This window comes from Accipiter gentilis, chromosome 5, assembly GCF_929443795.1.
Source record: "Accipiter gentilis chromosome 5, bAccGen1.1, whole genome shotgun sequence".
Taxonomy (NCBI): Eukaryota; Metazoa; Chordata; class Aves; order Accipitriformes; family Accipitridae; genus Astur; species Astur gentilis.
The window spans coordinates 26,991,427-27,018,187 of NC_064884.1; the positions used below are offsets into that span (position 1 = coordinate 26,991,427).

At 44.1% G+C, this 26,761-nt stretch overlaps 1 protein-coding gene across 7 annotated transcripts in view; it reads right to left on the bottom strand.

Annotated features, from left to right (window-relative positions):
• NHSL1 (NHS like 1) overlaps nucleotides 1-26,761 on the bottom strand; it is a 186,412-nt gene that overhangs the window by 89,975 nt on the left and 69,676 nt on the right. Inside the window, exon 1 of one of the 7 annotated variants that reach the window (XM_049800368.1) lies at nucleotides 1,457-1,476. The exons of the other annotated variants lie outside the window; for them this stretch is intronic. Within the exon in view, the coding sequence (XP_049656325.1) occupies nucleotides 1,457-1,472 (16 nt within the window). The 5' untranslated portion in view covers nucleotides 1,473-1,476. Of the gene's footprint in view, nucleotides 1-1,456; nucleotides 1,477-26,761 lie in introns of those variants that run through there. 7 annotated transcript variants of the gene reach the window in all.

The following is a 26,761-nucleotide window of genomic DNA, read 5'->3' on the forward strand; positions in this document are numbered from 1 at the left end:
TTTTTCCATACATTCAACTTCAGATTCACAGAAAAGCAAGTGTAATTCAGTTTTATTACGCAAGACAAAAGTATTTTGCTTCTGTACAAACTAATTTGCTGCACATACGACAGTCTCTGAAAACTTGACTCCTCGGTTCATTTTCAGTCAGGTGATCTAGATTACAGAAGACTCAGTCTGCTTAGCTGTCTGGTTACCCAACCCCCTTGAAAACCTTTATACCTATTATACTTTTCACTTAAACAACAACTTTTATCCTGAGTCTCTAACTTAACGCTTTAACAAAAGTTTCATCGTTCCTTGTTTCTAAATTCCAATGATCTGTTGAGTTGTCATGAGTTGAAAACCTCTTGTTGTGCAGTTAAAATACTTAAACAGTGCAGGTTTTTTGACTTTGTACACGGGAACAACTTCATTTAAGACAAACCACTGCATAGCAAATTCTGTTGTACGATTCGTTAAGGTGTTCTCTAGAAACACTGGTTCACTACTCTGAAATTTGCAAGAAAGGAACTTTTTAAATGCCTTTTTTAATTTATGGTTGGCAGCTGTACCAAGATCCTTAGCAGGGACTTTGCACAAGCAGAATTCATTAGCAGAATAAAAGTAGTCAACGTTTTGAATCAACTTAAGGGAGAAGAATATTCTGAGCAAGCACTCAAGTACTTAACTTCACTGCTGTTCTTTCCCAGAGGAAAGTATGTTTTTTACAACTCCTAAACCCTTCCTTACAACAGCTCTCTGGTGTCAGCTTTCACCAACTGTACTTCAGTAAGAAAAGAAGGGTAGCAGTAATACCAACTTTTAATAAAAACAGAAATACAGACGTTAAACAAAAATAGTAAGCTTTTCCTAGCCGTTTACTTTCAGACCCACATCCTTGGGAAGTTCGATCAGAAAGACGAGACAAAAATAACTCTTTGGACATCGTCCCGAGGGCTCTGCACCGTCTCCGAATGAGAGCACTCATCACCCGGCAGAGCAGCAGCAGCTTCTACCAAGCATCTGCAATACGGCAGCGCGCCCCGTTCTCTGGCATTTCATCCAAACGGAGGCAAACCCCATAAAGGTAAATGAACTTCTGCCGCAGCACCGCGGGTGAAGAAGCTCCGCAGAAGTTCCTGCCACGCAAAGCACCCCCCGCAGCCAGCCAGCCAGCCAGCCGGCCGGCCGGCCCGCCCGGCCTTTTGTCTGTGGCGCTGCCGCGCACCTTCCCGCGGGGTTCCGGCGGCGTCCCGCTCCCTGCTCGCAGGAACAAAAGGAGCAGCGAATTCAGGCGCCCTCCCACCCGCGCGCGGAATACGCCTTCTGGTTTGGGGGGGGGGCGCTGCTGGTGGTTTTTTTCGTTGCTTTGGGGTTTTTCTTGTAATTCAGTTCTCCAATCCCTCCTCCGCCGGACGAAAAGCTCCAGCCGGCAACGGCGGCGCCAGCTCCCCTCCCCGCGCGGCGGCCTCACCTTTCAGGCAGAACATCCCGCAGCCCCGTCCCACGCCGAGGCGCGGCCCGGCCCGGCTCCCCGCGGCGCCCGCGACCCCCGCCGCCCTGCCCCCGGCCCCCGCCCGCTCCCGCGGGCCCCGGCCGCCCAATCGATCGGCCGGCGCCTCCCGCCGCAGCGCGGACGCCTCCCCGCCGCTCACCTCCCCTCGCCCCGATCGGCACTCACAAAACGGGCCGCCGGTCCTCTTCGGGCCGCGCCCGCAGCCCCCGGGCCGAAGGCGGCCGTTGGAGCTCCCCGGGCAGCGTTTTGCACCGCTGCGCATTCAGCTGACGGGCGTCCGTGGGTCAGCGCTCCAGAAATGCATCGCTTCGGTCCCACTCAACCGTTCGTGATGAATTACTAACCCTGCTCTGCGTGGTCGGGGTTTTGGTTGGGCTTTTCTGTTTTTTCCCTTCTGGAATACATGTCTGGTCTCTCCCCAGAAAGTGCTTTCTTTGTGCGGTATTCTCTCTCTCACCTACACGTACAGGCTTAATTAATAAACGGAAACCCTGCAAGTGTACTTCAACATTCGCGCCAGAGACAGCTCATCTTTACCTGACCACTAGCAAGGGACAGAGGACCCCTCCACCCAATTTTCTGTACGAAGAAGATGAAGAGTACGGAGAATCTAAACAAGACGTCAAACCGTGCTGCATCTTAATTGACGTCTTATATTAAGATGAATACCACCGTTTCTGGAGACAGGGCCAGCCTGAACCTCGCAAAGGTGTAGTCCCTCTCACCAACATCTCAGTTCTGGGCGTACTGAATTTCCACAATGCACCAGTTACTCTCCACAGTCTAAGTGGGAAAACGCTTGTTTTCTGAATACTGTGCATCTCTTTCTGTGCGCCTTAAGCCTGCTTCCCCAGCTCAAACACCAGAGATGTTGTGGCTAAAAAGATTTCTCACATACACCTTGTTTCTGCGGAAGAGACTTTCAGGAATAGAAGCACACAACCTTGTAAGCATTGTATTGTTATAAGGGTCACAAAGAGCTGCCACCAGCACTGTGCTTACTGGTGGTAGTTGGGTCTGAATGCAGCTGCGTTGGCTAACTTTTATAGGGCCTGGCCTTGTACAGCAAAGAAATAAAAGAACCAGGCAGCAAGGTAAGGGTGAGGGTAACCTACCTTGCTGAACAAGCCAGAACTGCAACTGTCTCCAAATGCACCAGCCCTAAAACCCTCCATGTAAAGCCAAATGGAAGTAAGGAACACATGCAAACACACATTATCTTTGGGTGGGGCTCCAGAAAAAACCCTGGTCCAGACATCTTGAAAAGGGCAGTTTAGACCCCAGATGAAGCAGCACTGATGCGATGCTAAGTCCCATTAGCCCTGCTTAGATCTTAAAGTATCACATTTCAAGTATCCACCATCATGTAAGAAAAGTTACTTCATTTTAGAGTGGGCTAAGAGCAGGCTGCAGTGGCAGAGAAGTAGAGACGTTACAGTAGAGTAGCTCAAAATCCAGGAACAGCATTTACATAGCTTAGCCTGTCTCTCTCTTTTAAATCCTGCTAGAAGGGGTACAGACTAATGTCAAGATTTCCTTATGCTCTGAGAAGCAAAAGGGCCCTTTCCTCTTAATTCCATTTTCTGGTGCTCCAGGCATGCACGCACTATTTCCTACCATAACTCTTCAGAGGGCTCCAGGAATAAACACTTCATGGAGGCAAAATAAACAAAACCATATTGTAGCTGGAGGAAGGTTACTTGGATACCAGAGGGATTTTAAGGTCCAATCTTGTTAAATCTACTCATTAATTACCTGGAAGGGGAAGTAAGCAGCGCATCAGTGATAATCACTGGGGACCAAGAGCAGCTGTGAACACACCACTGGGGACTGAGAAACGACACAACAGATTTTAGGAGAATCACAAACACAAGCAGAAAAATACAAAAAAGAGACAAAACCAGCAGTCAGTTCTGCACATAGGCAGTGGGAAGAACTGTCAATAAAACAAGGAAGAGGAAGCCAACTACAGAACAATAACATTGTCTGAGAAATTAAGACACAGCTTAGAGGCAATGTGGTATTAAAGTGCTGAAAAGTCAGAATTGCTTTGGGCCGTAACACTGGCGGCTCATACCCCTCTAGGAGGGTTTGGGTCTGCCTCCCTTCCTTGGGGAATACCCTGTGTCCTGTTCACCAGCTCCCTCTCCCACCCTCACGGCAATGACAGCAAAGAAGCCTGAATGGGAGGGATCCCCACCTTCCTGATGACCAAGGCAACGCTTAAAAAAAATAATCTAATAAATACATGAAATAAGAATTCACAGATTTGGGAAGGGAACAGAATTACCAAACCCCAGACAGGCAGAAAGCAGTCCAGCATCTATTTTCCCCCTTTTTTAGTGTGTCAGGACTCTGAGTGCCCCAAAGACGTGCATAGCTTTACAAGCAGCAGAACTACAGAAGCCTGGTATCTCACCGAGTGCCTCAGAGGTGGTGGACCTTGCCACCTAGGAAGGCGGGAGGTCCAAGTGATGGTCTTCTCTTGCCTGGACATTTGCAGCAACTGGACAGGTGCCTGGACCCTCTCTGGCAGCTGTGACACTTGGAGGACATCACACCTGGTCCCAACTCTGAGTCCCATCAGGCAACTGATTCTTTGACTCCCTACACCTCATTTTGCTGTCTGTGACGCTAGGGAACCAGATTTCCCCATTGTACCAGGGTGAACTCTATAGAAGTAACATGGGAATATCTTCCAACAGTCAAATCACAAAGTGTACTGTGGAAAGCATTACATGTCATAGAATCATAGAATCATTTAGGTTGGAAAAGACCTTCAAGATCATCGAGTCCAACCATCAACCGTGCCCACTAAACCATGTCCTGAAGTACCCCGTCTGCTCACTTTTTGAATACCTCCAGGGATGGTGACTCAACCACTTCCCTGGGCAGCCTATTCCAATGCCTGACAATCCTCTCAGTAAAGAAATTTTTCCTAATATCTAACCTAAATCTCCCTTGCTGCAACTTGAGGCCATTTCCTCTCGTCCTATCTCCAGCCACCTGACAGAAGAGACCAGCATGATGTCGAGCTGCATACGAAGAGACAGCTACAAGCGTGCAGCGCTGCCTCCAGGATCATATCCCACCACATCTACCCCACGAAGGGAGAAGCAGAGGAGATAATGCCAACGGCCATCGCCACCTCTCACGGAGGCGCTGCTCCTACTGACTGGATGCTAAACAGACTGGCTCCATAGAGGAGACCACGACTGACATGGGGAATTGTGCATGTACATCTGTGTTTAATAAGGACTGGTCATGGTCTTCTAAATAGAAGTGTTTTAACCACATGAAGTCAGGAATTTTGAAACAACAAACCATGTCTTTCATTCTCTCCCTTACTCTCAAGTCACTGAAATTTCTATCAGCTCTCTGAGAACAACTAAAAGAAATATGTCAGTGTCATTTTTCCCTTGTTGAAAATGTAACATCGTTAGCGCCATTTCTCTTAGCTGTCTTAACCTGAAAATCCAACAGGATGGAAGGAAAAAAATTTAGGAAAAAAATGTATATACTTGCACCATTTTTTGATACTAGAGATCATACCATTAAAACAAGCGTGGAAGAAAACGCAGCTCAGACCTGCCCAACTCATGGAAAAAGAGTGAGGGTTTAGACTGTTTCTGTCTTGCTTCAGATGTTGCTGCACAGCAAAGGGCATCCCGATTTGACTGCCAGCTAGCAGGACTATTGGGACAGCTAATTAAATCCGTTTTCCTTTTAGAACCAAAGTGGTCTGCAGAGACGTACACTTCTGATACCCCGGATGGGTGCCAGCTATCGAAAGAGATCTTTTTCTAAAGCCTGAATCACTCTGAGTGTTTCCTTTTCAAACTGTGCACAAAACCCACAAACAAAACCAAAAAAATCACCCTGAAAAACTATCCAAAGAAAACAGCTGGAGTAAAAATAAAGTTTTCAACTTGAAGGTTGTCACAGCCCAACACCAGTTAGTCTGCAGTCGGCTCAAGCACTAAGGAAAGCCAGACCCAGAGCCTACGAGGCACTGTGGTCCCACTGGTGATAAGAGGGGGGAGATAAAGAGAGGTCAGGTCAGCCCCAGCGTATCTTTAAAGGGGCAGTATCGACTCGGAAACCGAGCACTGGCTGAAAAGATATTAACCATTATTTTGATAAGTAAAACCAAATATTCCTGTAACTCCAAAGTGAGAGAAAATATTTTGCTGTTATCTCTTGCAGTTGATAGCACATATTATATTACCCGTTCCACTTGAGGACTGATTAGGGTGGAGTTTCCTCATACAGTGAGAAGGAAAGAAAAATTTTAAGATTATAGAAGACAAAACTCTTCTGGGCAAAGTCACAGCAAACATAATGAAACAAGTAACTTACTCAAATGATCAGGCTAGAAGTATGTCCTTTAAAGCAGAATCCACTATGAATAATTAGAATAACCCCGTGATTAATTCAAGTAACTCAAATTGATAATATTCACCATAGCAGGAGGTGAAAAGATGTGTTCTGTCCTGCAAAAAGTAGTGCAGGCAGATGACTTGCGGTGTGAATGGACCTTCTCAAATTATCAGTGAAACAACAACTATAGTGCTACTCATGTACTCCCAGATCCACAGCTACAGGGTGTTGTCATACCTTTCAAGACTGGCATGAGAAAAAGAATTTTCCAAATATTCGAATGTTGAGGAAAAATGAATTTTAAGCACATTTAAGCAACAAGTATGAACAGAAACAACATAAACATTTGAAAAAAAATTTGCCCATAATTAAAAGTGATTTCTAAAACAACCTTCTTCCAATAAAACCTCTGAAACCATTTGGAATTGTTTTCCCAGAGAATTAAAACCCAAAGCACTGACCTCTTACTTGAAGGAGGAACATAGTCATATGTAAATTCAGGACCCAAAGTAAAATCCTTCATCTGTGTGTCTGTTTTTTTCATCAAAAGACAATTTTCAATGAAACAACTTTATTTCTGTTCCCACCCCAGCTATAGCTATACTGGCAGTTTTCAACTAGATAATACACACAGCATTTGTGAAATTGTGTTATGGTTTCTGATTATTATAAACAAAAAGTTCTTTGTAATAAACCCAGCAATGTCTGTAGGTGCAAAGTGCTTGGCATTAAAAATAATAAAATAAATGGTTTTAGTAATGGGCTGTCTTCTGCCTCAAGTGAGGAAGAAAACAAACACAATGAAGTCATGAATTAGTTTGCCTTATCTTTTGTTTGCCTTACTCTTCAGACAAAGGGCACAGAGAGGGCAAAATCTTTTTCAAAGCTGCTGTAGGTCAAGAAAAGAATCTGTATCCAACTTCTCCAAATTCATTCAGGAATTTCTTTGCCACAGAAGTTGAACAAAGAGGGAATTCCTGGTTGTGTGGGGAGGACCAAAGTGTATAGAGGCTTACCATGTGACAAGGAGAAAACGAATTATACCAAAACAGTCACTGACTGTCCTAAATTTAAAGAGAGGCTAGAGTAGACATTCTGAAGAAAAAGTCTGGAAAACCAACAGGTCATCCAGTAATTTCAATCTGCTGCTAAAAGACCTGCTCTGAAATAAAAAAATGATTGTTTTGCAAGGGTTGAGTGTCAGATTATCTTTGATGGATGCAACAGGGCTTTATCAATAATGTTTACTATTAAAACAAAACCAAAAAGCCCCTTGCAGGCACTTTCATTTGCCCAGCCACCTGTGCACCACTCCAGAAAATCGCTGCAGGTGTAGCACAGGTTGACATGGGCTTGCTCCTCCAGACTGATGCCCTCAGTATTTCTCTAGCCCTGGTAACAAAACAAGATGCTGAGGAATGCTCTGAGGCTGCCTTTGGGTAACCAGGAATATCAAAATCACAGGTGGCAGGAAGGACACCTGAATTAACCCCGTTATCATCCTGGCATCCAAAGACAATTGTACTGTTACGCACAGCCCTACAAGGAGGAGGAGAAAAGAATGGTTTGTTTCCTGGAATACGCACAATTACAGCGCCTTGTCACCAAATACAGAACAACGGCCTTTCATCAAAAATCTCCCCAAGGCTCAAACACGCACCAGACAAACACAAGAAAGCAAACAGAAAAATGAGTTTCTCTTCTGACCGAAGGGGTACAACCATGCAGGCACGCCATCAGTACTAGCCGGGAGCCGTCTTGACATCGTCAACGTGCTGACCTAACGGACCAGATATAGTTCACTGAAATACTGAGCTAAAACCAGCAGTACTTTAAGCAGTTCTCTTTTGATTTAAAGCTATGGGCCAAAATACACCCAAGTCCTTGAAAACAAATGACAAGAATCAGCACTTTGGCATTCACTGTCCTTGGGTAGCAAACAGAGCAAGCACTCTCATCAGTAACGAAGCACAGAGCAGGGTGTCAGAGCGGTTTGTAGGTTATTACAGCTTCACCTGTGCAATGCAATGGGAAATATTCCTGAATGCCCACCGGTTCTGGGTCTTTCCTTGCTACAAACCCAAGCTAGCCCCAAGGCATTTTCTGCCATCACCCCTAGGGTAAAAACGTGACTGCTTCTTCACTGAGGCTCCAGCACGTGTGTGTGTGAAGCGTCAGCGCAGAGCAAGGAGAACAAAATGAATTATTTCTCATTTGACCTGATTAATTTAATATATTTTCTGCCTTCCCCACAGTCGCAGCTGAATCAGTATCTACTGGAGACTGTGTAGGAGCTTCATCCCCCTCAGTGTTGGTCCAGCTCCGCTGGTCTTAGCCAGCCGGCAGCCCTGTGAAGGAGCTGTGCTGCCGAGCACAGGGGCTTCTTCTCCCTCTGCAAAAGCAGGTCAAGCTGGCTGCAAGTCAAACGTACAATTTCATACCTGATTCTGCCACTGCATGTCACAATGACCTCCTCTGCATTCTGAAATGAAAATGCCATATTTATCATACACGGTATAACATGCATTACTCACGGGTAATAAAATTGAGTTGCTAACTCCTGGATGAAAGTTTCCATGTAAGTGTACAGTGTGCTGTAATCAGTCACCCTTACTCATCAGCTCTTCAGCAGCCTTGACTACAAGGGAGAAAAACAGATACAAAAGACTCTATGGAAATTACGAGCAAGTACAAACAAATTTCAGTTTCTAAAAGGCAACAGCCTCCACTTTTCATTAGTTTCTATACCTATTTCAGGGACTGAAATTGGGCATGAATGACAGAACCGAAATTAAGAGCCTGTTTTTTCCATAGGTCCCTCTTTATTATAGTCACGAGCAAGGTGCCTACAAGAGTGTAATTCAGTGTATTAAGCCAAATGCGTAAACCGTGAGCATCCCTGCTGCATTAGAGAGCAAACACCCGTATGTCCAAAATAAAACAGAGCCACAGAAAAGTAAGAAGATTCACCCATGCAAGCAAAAGGAAAGAGAGGCAGCAGGTGATGGGAGCGGGTCTGAGGGGACCCGACCGATGGGGACATGCTGCCCGAGTGAAGCAGTGAGGAGGCCAAGCTGTGCCTCCATCCAGCAGCCGTCCCCATCAAACCTGACCTGCCAACTGGCAAGCATGGCTTCTTGTACCACGGTTAATGGACATGGCCCACAGTTCACGTAAGAAGTGGGAAGGGGGGGTCACGTCTCTGCCTCCCCTCTCCCTGCCAATATACACGCACACAAATGCGTGTGCACTTTTATTATGGACCTGTGTTACCTTGGAGAAACTGCAACTGTGGCTAACTTCTATTTAACATCTTTGTGAGCTACTCTCAAGCAAAACGCAGCCCTCTCAATCCCTCTGCTTCGGTGGTTTGATTTGACAACTTCTGAGCAACTTTACCTTCTACACACTTCTCGCATCTTTTCATTTTGAGTGAATGGGCAAGTGATACACCACTTGCAATGCATTTAATTCACAGCTGGTAACTGCCTTCGGAACACTGCAAGTTCATCGAGACTCAATGTCCAGGGAATCCATCTGCTTCAGGGAGATCAAGTGCCAAGCAGAAGCTTCCATGCCTTATATAAGGGAAGCTCTAGAAGGAGCAGAGGGTATACATATTAATTACCCTTTCCTTGGGATGGAAAATACGCCATACTCTTACATGTCCAACATACATGCTCACATACTGAAAATATACCTTGCGTAGATATCATAAGCACCTAAGCCTTATATTTTAACTGACCACTTCAGCTCAGGCTTTGGAACAACAAGCTACACATAAGGTTACAGTGGAGATCCCATTTCAGTTCCCCAGAAAAAAAGAAAAAGACAACAAAGGGGTTTCTACCTACAAGTGGGAAAGAGAGGCTAGTAGAAAAATTAATAGGTAAATGTCAGCAAAAAACCAGGTGGATGGAAATCCTAGAATTTAATTTATTTTTATTTGGATTCTGCAACTAAAAGACAAGAAGAAAATGTATTTCACAGCTAAATTACAAACTGTTAAATCCACCCTTTTTAATTGTTCCATATATTGTAATAGAAACTAAATACACTCTTGCAAAATTTATTAACTTTAGTTATTAAACCACATTCTTAACCTTTAACTTCGCTTTCTTTTCATTTGTAATGGAGACTGGAGAAAAACAAGTAGCTGTAATATTTGCAATGTCCTGCCAGAATAGTGAGCTATGACCATGCTGAAGACAAAGGTCCCCTCAGTTTTAGGGGACAATTCATGGAACACTTGGCTAACAACTGCATGAAAACAGAAATTTTCATGTATTCTCTTACTTGATGAGCAGCGTGTAGGAAAGCACATACAGCGTGTTGTTTCAGCTCAAACAGTGCATACAATGTCTCACTGGAAAACATCCAGTCTGCTTTATAAAATACAGCTAGCTAAGAGTCAAATGTGAAGGTCAGGAGACATCAGTTTTGACCCCCTACTGAGGGGGAAACATTTGCCCCAAGTTTTCAGCCTAAGGATTAGCTGGACTTCGGAGGGCACAAGAAGTATCCTGGGAACAAAAAAAAAAAAAAAAAGCGTATAGAAGTGTATACATCATGAAATGTAACTTGAAGCCATTCATAAAGATCAAAACGATACACTCTCAGAAGGGAGATCACAGCACCCTGTGTGTTTCTTCATCTCTGCAAAGAAGCAAGCAAAGGACATACTATTCTGTGAAGAGCACTGCTCTAGCTACGGTGCTAATTCAAACATCAAGTAAAGCTAAATTGCAAGACAAATTGGGTTGCGATGTCCTCGTAACTCTGGAAACACACGGTTAAGTCAGGTGCTACTCAATTTGTTTGCATTTCCCAAGACTGTGGTCTCCTACAGCGATCAGCCAAGAAAACCTACTGGAGCTACTCCGCAAGTGGAACTCAAGGTGTGCTACAGAAGGTAAGAACAGTCAAGGTCTCACTTCGCAGCTTCACGGTTCTCAAATACCAGCAGCTAACTTGCCCTTCATCTAACAAAAGCACCCTTCTGAGACAGCAGCTCTAGCATGCCATACAAGCGTGTTCTTCCCTTCAACTCCTTCCTTCTAACAAAAAAACCCCTCCACAATCCCTGAGAGATTAAGACACTTCAACACAGTAAACTTACATTAGTAAAGAGGTTATGGCTCTTGGAGGAGACAGCATTATAGACAGTGGAACCAGCCACAACTGTTTGTAAAAAAAAAAATAAAAATCTACTCGGAAATGTCCTTTAGCACAGACTGCATTTCTCCAGCCACTGCTTCCTGCAAAGGAATGGACATGCTGGGATAGCAGCTGGGAAAGAGGGAAGGGCTGCAGCAAATGTTTAAGGTCAAGTTATTTTTTCTTCTATTTTCACCTGGGAGGTTTTGATCAGGTGACAAAGAACTTTTTTTTTTTTTTTTTTTTTTTAGTACAAGTTATTTGTACTATAAAAATAGCAAAGGATTGAAATTTGGCAAGGATTTTACAGAACGAATAGCAATGATGGCTGGATCCATGTTTTTTTGATAAAGCAAAAGTAGAGATGTGGGTTTGAACAAATGATTCTGTGATACATGTCAACATTTCTTACTTAAACTTAATTTGTTTCTGTAGCTTACAAATTTTTGCTTGGCAAACCCACTTTCAGATGCCCATCTATGGCAATATTTACCAGAAGACATGGGAAAGAAGGCAAAGTTTTGATTAAATTTGCATTTATGTAGCAGCATACATCAGTTACTACTTCAAGTTGTAGTTAAATGCAGGACTTTGGACTGTCTCCAGCTGTTTTACCAACAAGAACAGTTTCAATTGCAACTGCATATCATGAAAGTTTTACAGAGCTATCCTGCTGCTCCATGATACAAACATACAAATACAAATAGTACACCCTAAGTAATTTAAGTAGTACCTCTGCTTCCAGCTGAGCTGCTTCTATAAAAGCACAACATCCAACAGTTTCAACTACAAATGCTAAGACACAAACTTGACCATATAGGCAAATTTTTACAAATGCGTATAACTATATCCAATTTTACCTTTGCAAACAGAACCTACAACATGTAAAAGGTATGAGAAGACAGAAAATTGGCCTTTATATCAAATCTCTCACTATTTTTTCCACTTAAATATTTAGATTTGCGTATGTCTGCTCATATACACAAAACTGCATGTCTATAAAACGTTCAAGTCTTTTAAAAAAAAAAAAAGTTTTCCACAAAAAGGTATATAGAAGATGTAATATTTGTTTGGGAGTTATTCCAGTCTCTTGCACAAATGCTTTTTGAAGTTTCCATAAATAATAATTTATGGACTTGCCCAAAGCTTCAAGAATCTGTTTCACAGACACACACGCCCCAACACTACAATCCATCACATATTACTGCCTCTACAAACACTAACAGCTCCCTTCAGGTTTATGGGCCCTTATCTGTGTAGGAACTGACATGACTTCTTACCCCCTTGAACACAAGATCTTGTGCAAAAACATATAGGAAAAAAAGCCCCGTTAAATGATTTTACATTACAATAGCAACAGCAAGCCTGGATTCATAAATCTTGCTTATGGGAACTTCCTAGTTCTTGGTACTCTTACAGCTCATTACTAAAAAAAAAAAAAAAAAAAAAAAAAAAAGGTGATTAGTGCTCTGACTCTGAACCCCCCTCGTGAACTGTGTTCACGAGTTAAAAAAAACAAAATTTAAAAATTCATGTGGACTTTAGAAAAAGACCAAGCTGATGCTCTGACACTGCAGTTGGACAACGTCAGAGGTGCATATCCCTACACTAAGTTTCTACAGGAAGCACAGAGCATACAATCTCCTTGGTATTACAAAAACTGAAGGTCTTGAGTCCCAACTCTGCCTCTGGAATGTGAAGAAAAACTCCTCTGATAGTATCAAACTTATGCAATATATGTTTAAACCGACCACAGGTAGTATAGGCATAACTAAAGATCATTTTTACTGACATAATAAGGCAGCACCAATATTGCTACTGTGACAGAAGAAATTAATTGTTCAGTTTGTGGAAATTTAACCCCTTGTTAAGTGTGACATTCTCAGTCCTTGATATGCAGTGGGTGGTAGGAAGTTACCTGACAGCTTTGGTAAGAGTTGTCATCAGGACGTCAGGATTACCTCCATAGGATATGCCACAAGGACATGAAAGGCTGAGCCCACAAGTAGTTACTTATGAATTGAAGGACTTTATAGCATTAAAATAAAGTTTCACATTTAGACTGTTTTTTTCAAGGGAAAAATGGACATTCCACATGCTTTTATGTTCAGGACCAAGACTTGGCCAGCGGACAGCAGAAAGCCAGTGGCTGCCACCTTCTGAACCAGGCTTGATCAGCCTTTAAAAGACCACAGTTATCTGAGAAACGAGGTTTCTCCGAGTACTGACTCCAAATAGGTAGTATAGCCTGCAGTAAAGAGCAGCTAAGGCTTTTGACTTTCTCATGATGCAGAAAGGTTGGAAAGCAACCACGTGAAATGGGGGCGGTGGGTAAAAAATCAAGAGCAATAAGCAGGGAAGGGAGCTGGAGAGAGAGGGAGAAAACCCCCTTGATGGGTAACAGCTTCTTCTGATGCATTGACACCTGTGGCCAGACCTGACTGCTAACTGTGCTTCTCCAACACCTGGCCAGAAGACCACTGTTGGAAGGAAGTAACAGGAGAAATAAGGTCACTAGCTGAGGCGTATTTAACTGCTCGGGAGAAACATCTTCCCTTCCTCTGCGACCCTGCCAGCACGGCGGGGAGATCAGCAAGACCAGTCGTGAAGGCAGCACTGCTCAGAGCTGCTGGCACAAGCTGTCCTTTTCCAACCTCCAAAACCAATGGGAAGGAAGACAGAGAGAAGAGCCAAAAAAGTCAGCAAAACTCAGTAAGATGTTCTGATGCTGAAATGGGACTCGCCTCCTTTCCTGCAAAGTTAAAGCAAACATGGTGAGATCTCTGCCATAAACTGCCTCATGTGTTACCTCTATTCAACGTTAACTTGCTATGTCATACTTGTGGTAAACAGCACAGGCCCACATGAATGACTGTTCGATACTGCTACGTTGTCGGAAACGCTTTGCAATGCACACAAGCACCTTTGCTTCGCTTTCAAAGAGTAACTCCGGCAGTGTTTTTTCAACAATGTGTTTCTGAAAGGAGAAAACACTCTGAGCTTCAGTCTGAAAGCATCTGGGGGTAGGAGCAGCACGCCGCTCATTTTACGCATCTACCGCTGCACCTCCAGCATATGCAGAAACGCACCAAGACACGGGGACCAGCCCCCAAACCAGGACCTGCTCGGTTTTCCAGGAACCATAAGCAAGCAAACCAGCCCTGCTTCTAGTGGTTATTTCAGGCTCAGCCACTGCAAAAATCAAGCAGCTCCCTGGGTTCCCACCAAGCGTACCAGAAGCAAGCTGTGCCGTTAGAAGAGCAAAGTAGATGAAAACTAGAACGTCTACCAACAAAAACCTTGCACAAAAATCAAAGTCTGACTGGACCGACACCTGCCTCTGCAAAGCCGCGGTACTAGCAGCGGGCATCACTGCGCAGGTATCCTCCCTTCTGTGAGGGAAGCGAGGCGGTTGTCCCTCAGGCACAGCAGTTACGGAGTGCTCACAAAGCTGCCTCGTGAGCCCACAGGACCCTGCTCAGCAGAACAACCCAGCACCGCTGCCCCGACACCCCACCTGCGCCCGCGTGAAGCACGGTCAGCTCCACGGGCTCAGTCCGTATCGGGCTGGATGAATTCAAATTCAGATCGACCCTGGCCACGCTGGCCCGCCCTCTCCCCTTGGAGCCACCTCCAGGAACACCGGGAACAGAAAGGGGTAAGCATCGCCTACTCAAGAGAGAACGGACACTTGGAGCAGGCGTCGGGCATAAAAAAAAGATCATTTCACCCCCACACACGCCCCAGAATAAAGGAAACTTCTGCTACCCCAAAAAGTGAGAAGTCAGAACTAAAAACTCAGATTAAAGAAGAGAAACACGGGAGTTACAGTGTGCTCTCATTTCAAAGGTCCTTCAGCTGGCTGTGGAGAAAGAGGACTGAGCAACTAATGTTTCAAACAACAAACCTTTATCTTACTATCAACTTTTACCGTGTCTTTTAGTAACTGCATTATCAGATGTGAAGTCTAATTGGTGCTACCAGTTCCAAAACACTCTGCATTACTGTGTACCTTTTAAAAACAAAGAGCAAAGCAGCAGTCCCCAACTTGACTTCCACACAAATAGAGCTCAGCCACACAGGGCATCAGGGTGTGTCCCAGGTTTGTAGTTAGCGTTTACTTTTTGTTTTTCTTGCTCATTTTAAACTGACAAATCCAACCAATCTCGCTGCTCGCTACTGTTTGCAAGTTCCCGTTTGCAGCCAATGCAGATTAGCCACTTTGCTGGTGAAATACCACGCAACACATGCTGTCTTGTGCCTGTCACCTAGCAGCCTCGTGGGAATGCAATATGAGACAGGAAGAGCAATGAAGCGGCAAAAGAATAAGAGGTTTAAAAAGACAGGAAGAGAAATGGCTCTGAAAGAAAAACAACAATTCCTTCATTTCCAACTTCTGTTAACACTCCTGCCTTTACATGTCCAGTTAGGCGAAGAAAAAGATAGAAAGAGACCCTGTGAATTGTCAGGCTTACCTTTTTACCAATTTACCTAAGGAAGAACTGGACGCAAAATTATTTTGATAGATGAAATTTTAATAGTTTTTCAGCTAATTTAAAATAAACAATCTGGTTTTCTATATAAAACTAGCCACCCTTCCAGCCTGCTGTGCATCCCATTTCTTTCTAGTCTGCGTTAATTTTAAGCGACGTGGTTAACTCAAGCACCAAAGACAATATTGTTTTGAGCCCTCAGTTTTACAAAGGCTGGCAAGCAGTAACGCAACGGTCCAACGGAGCAAGCTAATTCGAGTACACAAGTATTCATTTATCACACATTGTTTTGCCTTTGAACACAAACACAAGATGACAACTCTGCCAGGTACCGATACTCAAACTGCTCCAACACCGCGCAAGCCTGACTCGCAACCCTGGGTGAAACACAGCCATGACAAGCTTCTCCTGCCCAAGTATATAACCCAAACTCCCTCCAGCCCTGGCATCCCCTGCCAGTTTGTCAGATCACTCCAAGCAGAGGATCCCGGACAGGCAGAAGTGCAGTTAGGTTTATGATCCAGGCAGATTTTAAAAGTCGAGTCAAATTGTGCCCTGCAAAGGGGAAATAAACCCTGCATAATCTATACCTCCCTCCACCTTCCTTTCAAAAATGACGTATTGTCATCTCCGCTATAGGCAGGCAGGGAGGCTTTCATAGCTTGCTGCCCAATTACGGGAGGAATTCTGCCCTCCCCCTCCAGCCTGTACAATGGGCTCTTTATGTAAATCACTCAGAAAAATTAATACACCATTAATCCATCAGTAAAGCCTCCTTTCCCATCTCTGCCTTGTGTGAGAGCAGGCTAAGGAAGGCAGCATGAGAAACTTTTATGGAAGTTACACAGTGACCAGCAGCAGGACTATGTGCTTCTTCTGATCGACAGCATGTAAGATCCAACAGGCGTTAGAAGTATTATCTGACATTGCTGTACAATATCAACATGCCAACAATCAACAGTAAAAATTAGCCACTGGTTGCAAATGCAAACTCCCTTTTTAGAAGTTCTTCAGCAGCAAAAGGGGTTAAAAAACAATCTTCAAAGCACAGATTAAAATAGTCTCCTAGCATGCTGCGAGCAAAGCACAAGCGTATACATCCTGTGTGAGTGTTCCTGCATCTAAACTATTTACTAAAGCCACAATTTATTCTGACTCGGAACTGAAATTCCGGTCAAATAGCTATTAACTGCTCCCAGAAATGAAAAGAAATAAAAATCTCTTTGAAGTTCAAATGCCCTTGGAGAGCCTGCCTGCTCTTACAAAGGTGACCTTACAGCAGAACTAAGTCAACCTTACACTTTCCTTTAACAAAGTAGTGCACTGGCAGCACTACAGAAATTACAACCAAATCACTTTATCAAGTATTTTTAACCACACACACGCCACTGCCTGCCAGCCAGTAAATGCAGTGGTAACAGTGCTCACCATCTCAGAGGAGCAAACTTCTGAAACTTATTTTCGTTTATGGTAAATATGAGGTATGCTTGAACAAGTACCTGACATACTCCATTTAAAAAAATGAACACAAAAAAGAAATGTACTTTTAAAAAGTCTCATATAAAATGTATTCCAGGTTTGAGTATTTCAAGGGTTCGTTCAGAGCTGCCTATCTCGCATCCTAGATCTCCCTCCTCCTCTCTGTGGAGCAATTCCCATCAGCATCCCTTCATCTCTTTTATTTTGCATCTGGGACCTCTTCTCATTCTGCCCTCATAAAACAAAATACACTTAAAATTTTCGAGCAGGACCATGAGGCAGTCATCCAAAAAGCCACCCAGACTGTCACAAATGGAGTCTTAAATGGCTTTTGGTACCACATAGAGGGGAGAGATTCCTGCAGCACCTGCCCAAAGGACCTGCCACCAGTGACTACTGGCTACAAGGAGAGTAAACAAAAACTTAGCTACACACCACACAGTCAGTACCCTTATGTTGCCCCGATGGAAATTAAAGGTTTTCCCTGTTGATTACTACAAGCTTTCACAGTTTTAACCCAAGAAAAACTGGGCAAGGCGATGCTGCGCCTAGGCTTTTGTGCTGCCCTGCTCCTCCTACCCCACCTGCGGCTCCTGGCTCCCAGCGGGACCCCAGCAGCTGGACAACAGCATGGACCGGGGGCTGACACAGCAGCAGCAATCACAAGGGTTAAAGAGAAAGCAAGTCACCTTTTCTCTGCTGGCTCCTATAGGTCCAGTTCTCATCATCGTCGTCTACCTGCTGCACGCACATGGAGGAGAGTTCACCATCGCTGCGAAACAATCTCTTTGTCTGCCTTGACAAGGAGGAGAAATTTATCCAGCTTACAGCACGCGAGAGGGAGCCTGGGTTTTGTTTGAGTTTGAAAGATCTCGAAACACACTCCTTTTTCATTTTCTTTCAAGCCAGCTACTGGCCTCGGTTCCAAACTGACCTTTCTGAAATTGTTCCTGTCCCCTTTCTCAGTGGTTTTCGTGGGAGGCTAAACAATTTCAATCCGACTTCTGTCCAGTTTTCTTCTTGCTGCATTTGAACCAGCACCAGCATGGAGGTGGGTGACCGTGCCAGCACAGCTCCCCTGAAGCTGTTTTGATACAGCACTTAGGGAGCTGCCAAAGAAAACAAAGAGGAGAAAAGCAGCAGAAAGTGGCACCTTGCAGCAGCTCAGAGAAGCATGTAATGGCTGAGCAGAATATAGCGCTAAGGCACGTGTTTTCCCCATTCTCCACTCAACAGCAGAAACTGTAGCTCCACTCTTCTCCCTGGCATCGCTCCCCAGGAGCATGCACGCGATTCAGTCCTCTCTTCTGGCTCATCAAAAACACCCCACGACAGGGGAAGAGCAGGCAGAGATCACACCCCAGCATGGCACAGCTCAGGAGGGATGAGGGACTGACCACACTTCTGCCTCCTCATTCTGGCTGCCCTGCTCTCCCCTAGCGAAAAGCCTGGTGAAGGAGCTCCAGGAAGGCTCTTCTAACAATAAAACAGACTGCGTGGCTATCGCTTAGGATTAGAGTGAAATACGATAGGCTCGCTCTCCTACAAGCACGACCACAGAAGCAAAACTCCTCCTTTCCTCAGCCAGCTCGGTGGCAGCGCAAACTTCTGAACCCTGCGTACAGAAATAGAAAAGCACTTGTGCACCTCTGTGGACTCGGAGAGAGGAAAAATAAAATTCTGGAGCTTGTAAATGCCACAAGCATCCTGCACAGAGTGTGCTGAAAACATTAGTGCCCCTGTACCTGGTAGTACAATTAAAAAAATAAATAAATAAAAATAAAAAACAAGTGCATAGACACAAACAAAACCTGTGCATAAGCAGACATTTTTACTGACCAGACTCCCACCGGTGTGACTGCAGCTCACAAAACAGGTTTCAATCCCAGCTGTGCTACATTCTGCCATCTCTTTAAATTAGTAGCTGGGAAAAGCACTCTGTGGTGTGAAGGTTTTAAAAAGTCAGGCACTACTGAAAGCTGCCGCAATGCCAATCGCATGCCCTGCATGCCGACACCAACGCTGCTTCCAGGAAGGAGTAAGTCTGGAAGAGGGAGAGGCAAAGGCAACATTTTAAAGCAGAGACAAGCTAGCAATACCAAGACATCCCAATACCTATGGTTTTTGACAGGATTTGTCACAAAGGTGCAGGCTGACAAAACCCACGCAAGTCTGTATCTTGCAGCAAAAGAATAGACTTGAATATATGAGATACTCAATAAAATCAGCTCAGTGAATCCTCAAGGAGATGCTGGTAGCAAGGAACATGGAGGGGAGGGATAATAATAAAAAACCCCCATGAAACACCAAAAAAGTGCCACCTATCTGAAGAATAAGCATTCATGCCTTAACATCCTAATGGCTGCAGATGATGTTAGCAAAAGGAAAAGCAGCTTAAGAAAATAAGGGTACAGTGTTTCAGCTCCCAAGCTGTCAGTCAGATTTGCGCTATTTCAGAATACGCCCCGACCCCCTGGCAGATGCTCTTGCAGCCCTCTGGATTCTGCTGCACAGTCTCTTCAAAACCATTAAAAACAAAGGCTCCAGCTTTTTCTGAAACTTATGGTTCTCGGACTCATAATAAGAGGATAAGGTTTAACCCACTGACTGGGAGGCAAAAAGCTAAGTACTGTATCAGATTACCCTATGAATCAACCAGGCACACCAAAGTGACCTTTGGCTCCTACTAACACAGCACAATGGGTTGGCCAACTGTCTTCTGTAAATAATTTAATAGGCTGCATTTAAATTGAGCTGGCCCAGAAAGGTAATGCATATGCACATACGCATGTCTTCCAGCACTTCCCAAAGTCAGTGGTGGTGTAGTGGGCTTGGGGAGGGGGGCTGAGGGGGGTGCAAATGGGAGCATGGACCGCTAACATTTGCTTTTCTGACTATGTCATCAAGTCCTTCTATTTTGGAGGTTTTTGTCTTAAAAAGACACACACCCCCATCCATGATGAGACAAAGACTTGGCTAGGGTTTGGGGGTGGTTGTTTTGGTTTTATTCTTTAGACCTTTTGCTTAAAAGAAGATTTGGAGACTGTGGGATGACATACCCCTCGAGACCCAAATACTTCAATGTCCATTTTGGGGCAGTCCATGTTCAGATAGGCAGGATTTAATGTAAAAATAAAAGAATCAAAGGCCATGCCTTAAGTCAACTTGTGTCTTTTGAGAAAGAGCAAACATTTGGAATTGCCAGTACTGCAAAGTACAGAGAACTGTAAACTACCACAGCTATTACTGGCTAAATTATACAGAGCCAGATGTATAAAAACCCTGGTAGGAACTGCAGAATCACAGTCATCTCCTCTCCACTGTACTACTTAGAAGATTAGAGAAACCAACAAGAAGGAAACCCTTTCAGGTTAACCCAAAATGCCAGGGTAAATCCCAGAGACCTGCCCAGAGTCTTGGCAGCAATCTGATTTTAGGAATCTTCCTGACCTGTCTGGAGGTCTACTTTTATATCATAGTGCTGAGTCACAACTTGATGATGCAAGGGTGAAAACATTGCTGCAGGTGATTGACCATAGCATTTCCACTGTAACTGTAAACACAAAGTGGTGAAATACTTTGCTCAGAATTTGGTATTATTTTATTTCATTGCAGGCAAAAATTCATCACGATACTGTCATTACCACAGAATGTTTTTTATTTGTAGGTGACGAGGAGCTTAATATCAGCATACATTGTTGCACTTGTGGATCAGAAGTAAATTTCCCAAGATCAAGAGAAATTAATGATTTCCATTTAAAAAAACAATAGATATTGAAGCATTGACACCAATGGAATTGCAGGTTAATCCATGCTTTAATCAGCAGCCAAACGCAAGGCCAAGGAGTTGGAAATTTTAGCATCTGACACACTTTAGAGGATTAAATTTAATTTTGTGAAACACTCCACAAAGCCATTTAAGAAAAACAAGGTATGCTTCTAATAAGCTTAGCTAATTTTCCAACCTGACTTTTTTCTCCCCTATGAAGTTGTCATACAAGTAAATGGGCTTCATATTTTCCAGGTTACGCATGTGAAGATTAAAGCATTATTTTTGGTTCACTTAATGTAAGCGCATCTCAATAAAAAACCATGAAGGAATCACAGAAGAAGAAACCTAGGGGTTGAAGTAGAAAGCTAAACTGGTTCCTCCCCCCTGCCTTTTTTTATTTTTAGAGGTGAACAAGAGTAAATATGCATAGCCTCACATGCCATCGCGATTTTTACCATCTATCACAACCTGATTGTCAAAGAATTCTCTAAAAGTTGTTAAGCAAACACACGTACATGGCTCACAGCCACTGCATTCCCCTAAGGCCAGTAAACAAAAAATTGTTGCACGGAAAAGGTTTCAGTTCAGTGTAAAACAACCAACAAAACAGAAAGAAAAAAAAAAAACACAACCCCAAACCCCCGTAGACGTGCTCTGGTTTTGGTTGGGCTGTGGTTTTTGGCATAATTCACATTTTAATTTAATTCCTACATTTCCTAGTCTATCATTTCTGATGATTCAACCAGACAGTAAGGCGGGTGATTCACGTGTACGGCTTCCTGGGGCAGCCACTACTCCAACAGCCGAGAGGACACCTCTCTCAGGCTTCCTGGGTGTTTTCCTTCAGGTGGTAACCACTCATCACCAGTCAGTCATAAAACCATTTCGACTAAGCACCGCCAAAAGCCCATTGAAAACACCTCGCCTGCAGACTCAACCCTTCGTCCCACAGCTCTTGTGGCAGCCTGTGAAGGGTGTGGGCTGCCCTCGGCAGTCCCGGGAGACCCTCCATCCCAGAAACTGCCCTAACACCACTAAATCCACTACGTAGGGTCATCTCCCAAGCACCGCTCATCATCTCCGGACAGAGATGCATGGGAATTTCAGTAGGTATCGAAACCTTGTGAACTTGACCTCCATCGGAGGTCTTTATCTACAGCATGCCTGTTCTTATACAGGTACCCTATAAAATGCTCACATAGCAAACCTGCAAAGTAATCTATATTCCTGCATGATTATTTACAGCAAAGCAGCCACAGAGAGCGTTTTGGTATGACAACAGGGCCTCAAACTTCCAGTTAAGATTGTGTCCCCTTTTGTGCAGAGCACATAGCAAAAAAACTCTTTCCCTTCTGATGTGAATGGACCCGAGAAGGGCAAGAAATAGTAAAGAAGAGGATCAAAAATGAAGTTACTTGCCCAAGATCACAGAAAGGATAAGCAGCAAAGCTATGAAAAGAAAGTAGGTCTCCGGGCTACCAGCCTCACGACCTACTTAAGTAGGCCCTGTCTTGCACAAAAAGCAATGCCTATTAATTGCTTCTATCACAACCATTACAGAGCCTTTGAATGCCCTAATTACAAATGAAAATTTCCTTTCTGTTTTGTTACCAATTTTATCCTTCTGGGGGTTTTTTTCTACTTATAAATATACCATACCATAAATGAGCACCTAAAAGAGAAGGGGGTTCTGCACTGTAGGATGGCGTCAAGTATCCCCTTCCCATTTCCAACTTTATTAGGTCCGGCGGGGGCGGGAATCAGACTGCAGACCACCATAGAGGATAAAACAGGTTTTGGACAGGTCTGTATGATGCACCTACCACCAGCCTCCCTCCCTTCAACTTCTGTAGCCTGGAAAGATTCACTGCATCAGGGCAGGCAATATTTTTTTCTTATTTAATAGCTGTACTTACCCTGGGTAAGGAAATTTCAGAAAACCTGGGGGACAGTTTCTATAAAGCACTACGCTAACCTGGGCCTGGTTCTCACACACACACACACACACACACCCAGCTGCACGTAGGGCTAACTCCTGCCCAACCAACCAAACCGCTCTTACTGTGAGAGAGGAACTGAACAAGGAGCACGGACAAGGCGCTCACACAGTTTGGTTGTTAGCAAAAAAGTTATTTGTAAGAGGGGCAGAACGAACACTAGAATCACCCAGAAACAAATGCTGGTTTTCCCTAAAATAGTTTGATGCCAAAAGAGCAGGCAAGTCGACTGCACATAAGACACCTGCCTGCTTCAACCAGGCACAAATACACTTGCAAGCTTTTGGTTTTCTTAATCAGCATAATTCCAGAACCAATGCAAACCCCAAATCTGCTTCCAAGTACGCAAGGAGTTAGGCAGTCACTGACTGCGGGAGCAGTTTCAAGCACTGAGCTTTGCTGGGTAAGAGCATGACGGACATTCTGAGGGACACAGGGGGAAAGGGCTCAAACCGCATGAAGTTTCAGCCTTGACTGCGTGCAGCCGAGTTTTACCTCATGGCCCCCTATAACCATTTTCCAATTAAAGCAGCTTGTATTGATTGGTAAATAACTTCCGCTCTCCCAGCACACAGGTTTTGATGTGAGGTTTTATGTCATTGTACAAGCCAAGGGGACAAGTAACAGGACTTTGATGAGTTCAGACAATGTGCAAATATTTGGATACTTCAGGCAGCCCTCCTCGCTAGCACTGCGGCGTAAGGCACTGCAAGTACCTGCAACAGGAGCTGCCAGCTGCCTCGCCAGGAACGGTGGGAATCGCTGCCCCGAGCACCGGGTGGGCAGGGCATGTGGGCAGGGCATGTGGGCAGGGATGCGGGCAGGGATGCGGGCAGGGATGCGGGCAGGGATGCGGGCAGGCCTGCTCCTGCCAGCCAAGGGTGCCAGGGTTAGCGGGAGATGTCGGTAGCGATGCAGTTGACAGCGACACACGCTTGTGATTTAGCTTTTAGCTATCTGCTCGTAGAAGGATGTTATTACCTCCTCTTAAAATGTAATTAACAGTTTTAGTGGCTTTTGATTCAGGCATGACAACTCGCTAAGACAGCTCTGCTAAAAGCTCCCACCACCTGTAGCCACTGCCTTGATCCCTATACAAGTCCTCTGGAGCTAGGGGGCTCTGCTTTCATGGCACAAAATCTTTTTTTAAAATCTCTTAACCATAGGGTCACCTCCCTACCGAAGCTGAGGCTTGGCCAGGGAAGTACGCCGCTTACAACTGCTAGCCAACATATCCCAAGTGTTGATAGTCCGTGAAGATTAACTATCTTAAGTATTGAATTTTTGAGGAGGGAGTAAGTTTTCTGTCTCTAGAAGAGATTAATTTTTTTCCCCAGGCACTCGTCTGTTCATTGCATCACCAGAAGTTCTCCCTAACAGTTCTGATCAACACGAGAAGTCACTTACAGGGTCTGGGAGAGAAACTCGAGAGGTGCTACAGAAGTCTGGCAGCACTCAGTGCCTCCTTCCTCCTGCATGGCACTGACCCTCACTCCACCAGGCACCCACCTGCTCCAAACTGCTGTCCCCCCTGACAGGAAGGATGCTCCGAACCAAACCACCCCTCGCATCTTGCCGGGCGGCTCCTACCTCCCAGGAAAGCTGCGCGCTTTTGTAAAACCCTGTCTCTACTTCACATATATTCCTCCCTGCTCTTGAACACTCTGCAACAAAAACATGGGTTTAAACAAATTCTGACTTCATAAATACAACTTGCATTGCTTTAATCTAAATTGTTAAGATGAGTTTACTCTCTCCTACTACTTTACTCAGCATACGCTATGTTCATACTAAAAGGGGGCTCAAACCACTTTAGGTACCTGAATACACATGTGAAACTTTGCAACACATCAGTTACATGAGAAATTTAGAAAGACGAGATTTTGGTTAAGCACAAGGAACTTCTACTGGGTCATCCAAGTTTCCTGTGGAAATGCTGACAGCTGTACTAAAAACATCTGGAAGCCTGTTAAAAAACAAACTGTATAAAAAACATTTATTAACATATAATTGAGGACCATTCTGCCAGCAGGGAAGTACTCTAGACAACTAAATGTAGGTCTTTCTATTTCCCACTTCTCTGAATAAGAGCATACCAGGGAAACTGCAGAGAGGATATGGCTGTTTGCTTTGAGGTGGAAGCCCTCTGCTGGTTAACGTAAACTAATTAACGCACTAATCTGAATGTTTTGTAGATAACAGAACCACAGAGTGGCTAAAGAAGCGGCAAAGAATTCTCACTAATCTCAGAAATCCTTATTCTTCATCTTATTTACTAGGCCTGTAAATGCAAAAGGTGTTTTGTTTTGTTTTCTTTTTTCCTGTTTGTATTTACACACTCTTTGATTAACAAAATATGCAACTTAATACATCTTACTAGGTATTTTCAATAATCAAATGCTTAAAAAGAACTTTAGAACCCAGTGAGACACTTGGGCAGATCTGACTATTCCAACACTGAAAACATAGTTCATATGTGTGTTATAATGAGGTCTCACTGTCTGACATGCAAAACACAGGAAGCTATTTCTTCCTATAGATACAAATGCTGTTTGCAGACATCGTTTTGAGTCCTGTATCTTTAAAACATATTTCAAAGTTACTTCACAGACAAAATAGGAAAGTTATCTGACCTTACCGACATTGTACGTATGTCTCTTCTAGGGAGCAAGCTAAGAATGTACTGTTTCTGTAAACCTTGGATACATACTGGACTTCAGAAGAAAGACAGAAGGCACACTTTTGCATGTGTGTGTGCGCAGGTATAGGATTGCTGTCTTGCTTTTTCAGTTCATTTTTAAGTTTGCATGCCTGCTTAGCCTGATACATGCTAAGTACAGAGGAATGTGTTGCAACTCTGGACAAAATTTATAAAAGAAACCCATCCCTGCCACGCCTGGAGGACTGCTGCAATCTCCTCTCTTCCTCACAACAGGCTCTAGGTTAAAAGAAACTCATTTCTAGGCGGAGGATGAGCACAAGGAATGTTGCTGACACACAGAGAGCAAGGAGGGAAACACAGAGTTTGTATCTTAGTTACTGTCCTACATAGTCATATTTAATCCCAATTGAAATAGCCCTGTTAAAAGCTTGATAAAAAATGCAAGAGAAACAAAACTTCTAAAATAATGAACATATGGCCTGTGTATATGTATGTGCTCCCTCTGTACGGAGTGCCTGCGCATGTGTTCACTCCATATGTACACATCCACGTATTCAGCAGGAGCACCAACTGTGACCAACGAGAAAAATTTTCTCCCCCCCTGCCATCTCCCCTTCTGCCATATACAGGCCTGAAATCAACCTTGATTCTTTTTTTTCAACTCTGAAACTTTTTGATATTTTCCCCTACCAGCAGCAGTTTCTAGGTGGAAAAAGACCCGAGCGTACAGAAGAGTAATACACAGGGTCATTCTCGTAGAGCCTATGGTCCCTCCAGCAGACCCTATATGAAACATTTGACACAGGAAGGGTTCTCATTCATCAGCTGCCAAAACAAGGTGAGGACAAGAGGTAAAATGAAAGCCCAAATTATCCTCAGTAGAAGAGAAAACAGGACAAATAAGGACATTCACGCTGGCAGAGGGAATAATCTGATGCTGCCTCTCAACCACTGGCATGTGAAATAATCAGCCTCAACAGAACAGCTGTTTAGTCACAGTTAAAAAAACAAATGTCAGTTCTCAAGTCATTGCTCTCTGCTTACAGCACAGAGAAAACCAAATCAAGTCTTTGCAATCTTCTGTAATTTGCACCACAGCTTCTTGTTTACATATCTAAAGAAAGCTCTGGCATACTACTTAGTGAAATACAGGGTGGGAGGGGTAGAAAGTGAAAGAGAAATCACGTATTATTGAAATTACAGGTGTAAAAAATGTTTGTTCATCAGATACTAATCTGCTGAGAGCCCAGCGGATGTCTCCCACAATACTAACACCCCAAATCAACTTCTCCCAAGGAGGAAAGAGTTTAGAAAGCAGACTTA